This window comes from Staurois parvus, unplaced genomic scaffold (assembly GCF_062004578.1).
Source record: "Staurois parvus isolate SC_StPar_1 unplaced genomic scaffold, SC_StPar_1.0 ptg000034l, whole genome shotgun sequence".
Lineage (NCBI taxonomy): Eukaryota > Metazoa > Chordata > Amphibia > Anura > Ranidae > Staurois > Staurois parvus.
This window is the reverse complement of record NW_028317830.1, coordinates 3,189,954-3,200,960: the sequence shown is the minus strand read 5'-3', so window position 1 is coordinate 3,200,960 and position 11,007 is coordinate 3,189,954. Positions and strand designations below refer to the sequence as shown.

The 11,007-nt window shown below is 42.9% G+C and overlaps 1 protein-coding gene across 1 annotated transcript; it reads left to right on the top strand.

The window, feature by feature from the left end:
- The first annotated feature begins 9,867 nt into the window (after positions 1-9,867).
- LOC149470708 (taste receptor type 2 member 39-like) lies at positions 9,868-10,806 on the top strand. Its single transcript, XM_089661597.1, has one exon. It carries the CDS (start codon positions 9,868-9,870, stop codon positions 10,804-10,806), a length of 939 nt encoding a protein of 312 aa, XP_089517723.1.
- The last annotated feature ends 201 nt before the right edge of the window (positions 10,807-11,007 follow it).

Sequence of the window (11,007 nt, the reverse complement as noted above, 5' to 3'; positions counted from 1 at the left end):
TTTTTTCCTAGGTGTGGTGGCACGCAGGGAATTGAAGCGTATAGTCCAAGCTCACATACTTTATGATGTATAATTACTTATCTTGAGATAAAGAACTGAAATAGTGCAGAACTTTAACTACAAGATGTGCAATTTGTTTCAAAAGAGTTTTAGTTTTAGTAAATCTCTCCCATTGAAATTGATATACTAAAGGCAAATAGACTCAGAAAAGAAATGTTCCCCCGGGATTGTAGTGGAAAAGACCTCAATAAAGTATACAGGAATAGTATCAAAACAGTAACATTTATTAGGACATATAAATAAAATAAAAGGAATCAGAAGATTGGGTGTAAGGGGATGTAATATAATCGATCCTGTATCGCACACAAAACATACACAATGTGCATAAAGCCTGACAATCTGTAATACATCAACTGGCCAATGGGCAGGCAGCTCAACCAAGCTTGTACAGTGCTGTTGTGCAGACAAATCCAACGCATTTCAGCACTTTCATTTCCTTCCTCAGGGACTAAATATGTCAGGTCTAGAAGCATAACAACATATCAGAAAATATATGAATACAATAACATAATATCATCTTACATAGACATAGAAAGCTGATTGTCCAAACACATAAGAATGCACCACATGAAGTGATAGGTAACAGATATTGATGAAAGATTGATTGAGGGTGTTCTCCCGCTGACACATCGGGGGGGGGGGGCGGTGTCAGGAATGGACTCGCCAATAGTGGTGGGACTCACCTGCCTTGTGGGTTGCAGTACCAGGACTGGCCAGCGGGTGCTCTCAGCAACCAGAGGCTCACTCCGGCAATTAGCCACCACCTGGGGCTGATTGCAGGTGGTGTATTTAAGGGATGGCCAGACCTGCAGTCTGTGCCTTGTTGGACTGTTTGCTTGGCCCTGGTTTCCTGATCCTGTTACTTCTGTCCTGACTCTGCTTGAACTCTGCCTGTACTGACCTCGGCTAGTCCTGACCACTCTCCCGCCTGCTCCTGGTACTCCGTTTGCCCGTTTGCTACCGACCTGGCCTGCCTGACTACTCTTGTATTGTATGTTTGTTATCTGTTGGAGGTTTGGTTCAGTTTGTTTGCACTGTGTTATGTTCAGTTTTGCACTGCGTTTGTATTGTTAGTCTTAATAAATTATATTATTTACTATATCTGAAGCCTGCATTTCCCTGTGTCAGTCCACACACTTCTGGTCATACCCGCATCCCTGACAGGGGGGGGAACGGGTAGGGGCGCCCTGCAGCACTGTCCACCATCGAGAACCACCCAACAACAGCCAAAAAGAGGACCTGGCAAGCATAAGGAAGGCCATATGTGAGAAGCTTTTTGAACATTGATTGCCAAGCACATAAAAATGTATAAAAAAGGAAAAAATAAGGAAAAAAATGCTCCGCTCTTGATGCCGGCTCCCGCTGTCTGACAGCTCCGTCGGGGTGACATTTATTAAATACAGTGATGATGCCACAAGGGGGCAGGGTCACCCTGTCTCCATGTGACATCATCATGCGCTGTGGTTGGCCAAAGCATTGCTTTGGCCAAACACAATGCACTGTCAGGACTATTGGATAAAATATCTGAAAAACAAATAATTTCATCACTCATCTGTTCCAGGAAGGCAAATAAGCTACATTTCATTCTATGGCAGATGTGTATCCAGATTAACTCTTTATGAACACACCGTATTCAATTGTTTCTATACTTTATAATCTACTAAAAACCTTCATACAGGTCTAATGGGGGCTCACTTCTGCAGACACAGTCTGGGATATATTGGCAGGCTGTAGCTGGCGTTGAATCATCGGATTATATTCATAATGCATTCCTCCCATTTGCAAAAGACTTAACAAAAGATCCCAGATGCAAATCCTGAGTCCCATCCGGTTCACATAACCACACGGCTCCCGGAGTAAACAGTAAGTCAATGAGGTCCAGAGTTTGCATGCATCCATACCATCTATTAAGGATGAAAACAGATATATCCACAGACAAAAGCAGACAGAGTCAGTAAATTTAAAGCGATACTAAAGGTTCAGATTTTTTTTTTAAATAACAAATATACTTACATTATACGTATCTGCTCTGTGTAATGGTGCTGCACAGAGCAGCCCCAATCCTCCTCTTCTTGGGTCCTCCAATGGCGCTCCTGGCCCTTCGCCCCTGCTGAGCATTCTTTGGAGGCACCCCGTGCGTGCTCCCTCCTGAGCCACCGATGTGTGTCTATATAAAAAAACAGAGCTGGGCTATGCCCCACCCCCTGATCCCTCCTCACTGGCTGTGATTGACATCAGTGGGAGCCAATGGTTCCCTCTGCTATGCCTGAGTCAAAGAGGAGAAAGAGCCTAGAGAACTGCGGCTCTTGTGCAGATCACTGGATCAAAATCAGGCTCAGATAAGTATTGGGGGGCCGAGGGGGGAGCTGCATGCTAAAGGTTTTTAACCTTCATGCGTAGACTGTGTGAAGGTAAAAAACCTTCAGCCTTTAGAACCACTTGAATCAAAGGGAGAAAGAATTCCCAACGTGCTATGGATGGTTAAATCTGAAGGCCAACCAAGAAATAAAAATGATGAATAAAAATTAAAAAAAAACTAATTATGTTAAAGGAGCATTTAAAAATGTAATTTTTTTTCCTTTGCACATGAATAGTTGAACTGAGTGCTGCACTCCATTACTCACTGGTACTCATTGGCAAGAAGGTAACATTTGTAATGCGGAAGTTGTGTGATCCTTTATTAAATCAACACCATTGACTCCCAATATGTAGGATTAATAAATATGTACAGAAGGTAAGGCCAAAACGTTTTTGTAATGTAAGGAGTTTAACTCCATTAGAGTCCTTTCACACGGGGCGGACCCATTGAGCAGATCTCTTTGCTCAGTGGGGAATCTCTCGGCTGATCCCCACTGAGCAGACGGATGACAGGTCCGTGTCCACTCCACTGCTGAGTGGACACAGAGCAGATCGCTCTCCTCAATGGGCAGTCGGATGGAAACGGACCACCTGTCCATTTTCATCTGACCCAATCCGATGGACGGAAGGGGATTGGATCCCCATTCATCTCTTTATTTTGTAGGTCGAATCGGATTGGATATCAGCGGGTGTCCATTTACACCCGCTGCACCATAAAGGAGAATGGAGGTTCGTATTGGGTCTGCCTGAAAAACGGGCAGGCGGACCTGATCGGAACATCCGTGTGAAAAGGGCCTTACTGCCAGAGCTGATTTTTGCATTGTGTTTAGAAATGTTTTAAAAAAATAATTTAAGCCTTGATCCCGGGTTCACACTTGTGCGGTGCGGCACATCACAAGAGATTCACATGGGAACAGCGCCGCATTCCTGTGCAAATCACATGCAAATTCTGTGTTGTGCGATTGGAGCCGTACATTTTGTATGGCTCTAATCACGCCGCACCCGCACCAAAAAGTTCAGGGCCCTTTTTTGGTCCGCACTAGAATCAGATCACATAGGTATTCACACCCATGCGATCCGATTTGGCACATCGCACCACGTTTACAGGGTCTTGTTAACTTGTTAATACCTCGGCGGTCCGCATGAACGGGGTGCGAGTGCGATGCGGTCCAGAAATTGCACAGAAAACTCTGTGAATTCAGCATGAACTCGGGCTGCAGATTAGTTAAAACTCCCAAACATGATGTATTTTCTGAAAGCAGACAGCCTGGAGAATACATGTTTATGTCACGTGATATCTGTGCAATGGTTTATCAAGTGCAACATTTTAGAAAAAAATACATTACTAAATAAAGGCGAGGAAACGTTCCGTATTGAATTGGAAGGACACGCCCCTGCAGTGAACTCAATGAAAAAGGCTCACTGATGGTCTTTTACCCAAATGTAAATTATCATACAATAGCAGGACCTGCCTCCCTGATATATTCCTGAGGATTTGGCAACCTTGAATCGCGCTTGGCACCCATCTTGGCAAACTCATAGGAGGAACCTGTCCCTCCCCTTTTCAGGTATCGGGTCATTTTGTACCTTACTCTGTAAAATAAGCAAACTGGATACTTTTTTTTTTACAATTGTATAAGTACAGAATGTTTGTGTATATATGTGCCTCCATCTGTTCATCAATTGCTTGTATTTGTGCACCTTCAAGTGTGGAATTTAACCGCATTCCCACCGCCCTATATCAGATATACTGCTACAGGGTGGCAGGGGTGAGCAAAATCACATATATATATATATATATATACACAATTTTGCTTTTCCAGGTATGGGGGCACACCCTACCCACGCCGCCATTCACGGCCGTGGCTGTCAATCACCAGGTCACAGCTGGTGATTACTCGCCGGCGCCCGGAGATTGCCGAGCATCTCTGATGGGGGGAGAACTGTTTGTAAACAAAACAGTCCTCCTCCCTGTCATCTCCTGCACACTGCACAGCACAGCCATCCAAAGCACTGTGATTGCAGTGAAGCAATAACACAGGACACTTAATAAAAAACTCTCAGCACACAGTTAACCCTTTGATTGCCCCAGATGTTAACCGCCTCCTGCCAAGTGCCATCAGTACAGTGGCAGTGCTTTTTTTTAGCACTGATCACTGTATTGGTGTCACTAGGGATGTCAGTGACACCAAGTCAGTTCCACCCCAAGTGTCAGAATGCCCGCCGCAGACCCGCTATAAGTCACTGATCGCCGCCATTACCAGTAAAATAAAAATTTAAATCCCAGTATATATACACCGCCATTTGTAAACGCTAAAACTTTCACGTAAACCAATTAATTTACATGTATTGGGATTTTTTTTAGCAAAGACATGGAGCAGAATCAGGGGCGAACTGACAACTCATGGGGCCCCTGGGCAATAGGGGATCATGGGGCCCCTGTGTCCTCACCCGCAGCCAAAAAAAGCCTAGGAAAAAGCCAATAAAAGGTACCAACGGCATCTCATGGGGTCCCTACTGACCCAGGGCCCTCGCGCAGTGCCCGAGTGCTCGAATGATCAGTCCGCCCCTGAGCAGAATACATTTTGGCATACATTTATGATGAAATTTAATTTTTTTTTTTTACTGGATATGTTTAATAGCAAAAAGTCAAAAATATTCCGTATTTGCCGGCGTATAAGACGACCCCCAACATTTCCACTCAAAATATAGAGTTTGTTATATACTCGCCGTATAAGACTACCCCCTCTTCCACACACCTTCCACACACCAAATAAAACGTAAAAGAACATCAGATTTGATTTCAACATCTTAATTTATATTCGAGGAGAAAGTTGTAAAATGTATAAAAGTATACCCCTGTGTGCATTTATTGTTACCGGTTTCACATGAGTGCCATTAGTATTAGTGCCACTACAGTACCTGTCATTGTCACCATTGTACGCGACCGCAGCGCCTCCGGCCAGTCCCTGCATCTCCCTGTAATTGGCACTAGTGCGCATGTGCGAGCTCTGCATAGACAAGGGGCGGGCCGGAGCGCCGCTGCTTCCCGCCGAGCAGAAAAGGCTGGCACCCCTGTATCGCTGCTGATGCTCGCCGCAGCCACGCTGATGACCCGCCGCGGCCGCACTGGATACCGCGCGATACTGGATGGTATGTAGAATGAGGTGGGCGGGCGGGCGGGCATCGGGAGGCCACTATGGCAGCTATATCTATCCCAACTGAAGTGCACCCGGCGTATAAGACGACCCCCCCACTTGGAGGCATGTTTTTCAGGGCAAAAAAGTCGTCTTATACGCCGGCTAATACGGTAGTTTCTTTTCTCAAAATTGCCGGTCTTTTTTTTTATAGCGCAAAAAATAAAAAACACACAGGAGATCAAATGCCACCAAAAGAAAGCTCTATTCGTGGAAAAAAAAAACAACATAAATTTAATTTGGGTGGAGCGTTGCATGACCGCGCCATTGTCAGTTAAAGTAAAGCAGCGCCGTAACACAAAAAAATGTCCTGATCAGGAAGGGGGGGGGGGAATCCTCTGGAGGGCAAGGGGTTAAAGTTGGCATTCATTTTTATTCAAAATATATAAATAAACACCTTAAAACATTATTATTTTTTATATATATTTTTCTCAAGTGTTTAAGACTTTTGCACTGAGCTGTATATATCATAATAAACCTCAGAATCCATCACGGTGATGTCTTGTGCTTTTATTTCAGGGTATGCAAACGTCCAAGAGCTTCAAGTAACATTGTCCATACAAATCAATGGAAATTGAAGACTCGCTTCTTGGGCTCGGATGGAATATCTGGAAAGCAAATTTCTCATCTGTTTCTGTAAAGCAAAAAAGCTGCCTTTGACTTCGTGAAAAATCTGCATCCAGATGAACACCTTGTAGACACACCATAGTCATATGTTTCTATATTTTGTCATGTACACAACCCCTTCCCGCTGACAGTACACATATATATCCTCATGGAAGTCAGTCTTTTTCTATGGGGCCGCATATATGAGTATCTCTCCATGTGCTTGGAGCACGCCGCATAGTGCACTCCCAGCGCACTCACTGAGCTCCCCGGGTCTCATACTAACCATCGGGACCCTGGACTCCCTGTTTCGGGTCATCTAATCATTGTGATAGTCTCTGATTGGCTATCATGGTGATCAGTCACTGTGAGCCCGCTTCTGTGTTTAGTTCCTCTTCAGAATGGAAAGTAAGATATTAATCTGTAAATAAAAAAAAGTGTGTAAAAAAAAAAAATATATGATCAAGGTTTGCCAGGGTTAGTGTTAGGGTCAAGGTCAGGGTCAAAGGTCATGGTCAGCATATTTTGAGTAGAATAAAAAAAGAAATAGTATTAGTATTAGTTGTTGCCAGTATGTGTTTTAGGACCGGTTTGTAACGGAACGGGACCCCGACTGCGCTAGGGTATTTCCGTTAGACTCCCGCTTCCCTGTCTGAACACAGATCCACGGACACCACCGCTGGCCATACAAGACGAAACAGCACCAGACTCGTCTTAAAACAGGAAGTGGACTGCTTTATTTTAACATAGATACAAGATATATACACAGGGCGGGGAAATACACCCAGTAACAGGAAACACATCAGCAGGCCGTCCCATCAAGGAGAAGGGCTGCTGGAAACACCCCCCACCAAGCCAATACAAACACATAATAGAGCAATGGGATACACCAGGTGGCAGTAGACATTACACAAACCCATACATCCCATAATAGTTTGCTGGCCAGCAAGACACAATAGAACAATGGGACCACTTGGCAGTAAACAATGAACAACCCCCACACCCCACCTATACATGTCTACACAATATCAGGACAGACCACCCTGTACCCCAACAGGCCCAGAGTGACTTACACATAATAGGGATTTGAGGAGCTGAGACAGGGGTCTCCCCACCTCTCCAAAGGGGGCTGTGTTCCATGGGCCCCCCACCCAAAGTCACTCCCGTCCCTCGGTTCACACTACATGGTTTCTAGACACTTCAAAAAAAGGTCTATAAGGATACCGAATTTCAGTTAATGATTATTGAGGAAAGGCCCAGACTGAGGAGAGGGGGTGACTGGTTCATGCAAATTAAAAAAAAGATGTATTCATGAATTGTCCTCACTTTATCCACCTTAGTTGAACAAAGATTAGTTACATAGTTAGTCTGGCTGAAAGAAGACAAAAGTCCATCCAGTTCAACCATTAAAAAAAAAAGAAAACGTTATAATCCTACACCCACAGTTGATCCAGAGGAAAAAACCCAGCAAAGCACGATCCAATTTGCTCCTGCAGGGTAAAAAATTCCTTCCTGATCCCCCGAGAGGCAATCGGATATTCCCTGGATCAAATTTATGGCCGAATAAATGTATAGCTGCAATATTGTATTTGTAATAAGCTGTTCTTCTTGCTACATGAAAGTGAAATAAACTATTGTGTTTCAGTGATTGGACACTTGGTTGTAGGTGTATGGGTCGAGAGTTGAGAGACTTATGGTGATAAAAGGGTTGCAGTGTTGGTCTCTTTATTGAGGCATGGCTGTGGGAGTTCTTCCAGCTCTGGTGTCAGTAGATAGAAGATGTTTTGTTAGTATTTTTGATCACTTGTGAACTGGATAAAGGTCAGTGTTGCCCGAAACTGAACATTAGCCCCCTACCTTGTTAGATGTGCACTTACAACCCAATGGATCACATGATATCAGTTGTAGATGAAGGGTTAATGCTCTTTCAATGTATGAGGATTAGCTGTGATATTGTTTCCCTTGTTCCCTTGAAGAAAATAATACCTTGCAATGCATTGGAATCTGAGAAACTGTTACCCAGGTTGTACCATGATCTTTAGATGTTTTAATTAACTGGTGCGGTGGTGATCAGGGACACTGACTGATGACAGTACAAAACAAAAAATGTTTTTAATTTTTTTTTCTTTTTTACAATTTTTTTTAGAACACACTGTGATAAGAGTAGTATAAAGTTGCCATAGTAACATTGTACTACTCTGGGGAAGTGATCAGCATTTTTTTTTTTGCATTATGACTGCTTATAGCAAAGAATTTCATTGCTATAAGCAAGCATTTACCTGAATGAAATCAATTCATTAAGGGTTTTTTTGTTGTTGTGATTAGCTGTGATTGTCCCAGTCTGTACCATGTGATCACTGTGTCCAATCACAGCTAGCAACACAATTGTATACAATGGATAGCATGAAAGGAATCCATTCATTGTTTACAATTGTCATGTTACCTGCTGTGATTGATCACATCGGTCACACGGTACCAGCAATGGGTCGGTACACAAATCTGTCATTGGTTGTGTTCGATGGACACAGCCAGTGACAGATATCGCTGCAGCACGGGCCTGTGGGCATGCATGAGGGCATCATATGGAGCCCACCTGGATCGATTAAAGTCCAGCTCGGTTGTTATTTTTCAATTCCTGGGCAGTAACTGGTCAAGAAAATCAATGGAATATCATTGGCAATGGTCCAATGGAATGACAGTTTCATGAAAAAATATAGTCAACTCTTCTATAAAATAACATACAGAAATGTGTCCTACATATCAAAACACAACACATATGGTTTTCAACTGAGGCAAATCAGCAGGAAAGTAAAAGAAAGAGATAGCAGGAAGAAAATAGAAGGATAAGGGAGGAAGTAAGAAACCAGAAGAAAAGAGGAAAAAAGTGGGAAGAAGACCCCATTGGAAGAACTCTGGGCCTTGGGCATGCAACAAGCCAATCAGGACCATAAGTAGCTCCTAGGAGATTCTGTTACAGCCCAAACTGGAACATAGATATAATTTGAAGCTGTCCAAGTCCATATAAAGCAACCAGGGGGACCATGCATCAAAATGGGCTTTAGATGTCTCATGTAGCTGTGACATCATAGTTCCTTGGCCCATTCAGCAATCATCAGACTGACAACCGATTTCCAAGACAGACAAATTTTGAACACCCATAAAAGTCTAAGGGAATTCAAAACCGAATTGATGGTCCAACACAGATCAGGATTGGAGAAGGTCAGCTGCAGGTCAAATGCACGTGTCTATATAGCTTAGAAGTATCTCACACTGATGCTACCAACATAACCCCAAAGCCAGTGGAAACAGGACATAAAATGGTTTAGACAGGCGAATCAGTCTTACATTTACTGTCAAGGTACCCCCTAAATGTGGTCTGAGCATCTAGGCTTCAATGACCTCTGGGTAATGAAGGAGTTAATGCACTGGTACATCAATTAGATGTAAGTGTATACTGGGAAGTTTTGCATTTATCCAAAGCTTGTCAATAGTGAGGTAATAAAATACCTAGACAGCTGGAATGACCGAGCAGCTCTACATAAAACAAAAGAGGCAATAGCAGCTTTTTTCAATTTTTCTTAAAGAACTCCTTATCATAGAGAAATATTAGAGTCAGAGGAGAAGACTTGCTGGATAACTGAACCACATGGATCCCAATGTTCTGCTAGCTGTAACATTTCTTCCTCTTCTGGTCCTTGAGATTATAGTGGGAATATCCATCAATATCTTCATCATCGTCGTCATTTGTGTTCACAATGGAAAAAGACGAGAGGCAAAGGCCAGCGATGCAATTCTGGTTGCACTGGGTATCACCAGCATTTTCCAGGGATCTATGTTGGCTTTTTCCATTTTATCAACTTACATTTGTCCTGAGATTTACAAGGAAATGTATGCATACTACATTGTGTTTCTTCTGACTCTGTACTGTGACTTGTCTTGTTCCTGGCTTACTGTGTGCCTCTTCTTCTTTTACTTCTTAAAAATCACCACCTTCAGCTGGCATCCTCTACGTTGGATGAAACGAAAGATTAACGCTGTTGTAAATTGGTTGATATTGGTATCTGAAATTGCAACTGTTTTTAGCTGCTTTCCAATCTTCATATCATTGATTAAACCCAAAAGAACGATTGTTGGCAACATTTTGGTCTTCACCAACGTTTCCTCAGATATTTATGACATTTCTACCCAAAATCTTTATCTCATTTCTACCTGTGTCCCCGTTTTTATTCTAATTATCACAACAGCCTCATCCGTGGCATCACTCAACCTGCATGCTCAAAAAATGGAGAAGAACATGGCGACCACTACCAATGGCAATATAAAAACGTATCAAAATATTGTCCGCAATATGTTCTATCTTCTGTTGTTCTATGTAATGTTTTATGTGTCAATATTTATCTTTATATCTGATGTTTTTCCCTTGTGGAGTATTGGATATTGGATCCTGTTAATGGCTATGTTCTCTTTTACACCTGTTCTGTCAGTTTTCCTAATTATTGCTACCCCTAAACTGAAGCAAGCCTGGATTCATGTGTTCACTCTCATCAAAGAGAAGGTGTCTGTGTGCTTGAATGTTGGATTGTGATCCATTTTCTCCTGATTAGTGGCATTTCACCACATTTTCAGGAACACTAATAGTGATAAAGTAGGTAAAAATATTTAAGGAGAAGTAGAGCTAAAGCTCTTTTGATCCTACTTCTTCTGTAGGTCACAGGCGTGCACTTCCTTCTGCATGCCTGTGACTCAGATTCAGCTGCAGATTTATCTGCCATCTGACATCACTCAG

Excerpts from the sequence above, each read along its gene's own strand:
- LOC149470708 (XM_089661597.1), top strand. The coding sequence starts at position 9,868 with ATGGATCCCAATGTTCTGCTAGCTGTAACATTTCTTCCTCTTCTGGTC.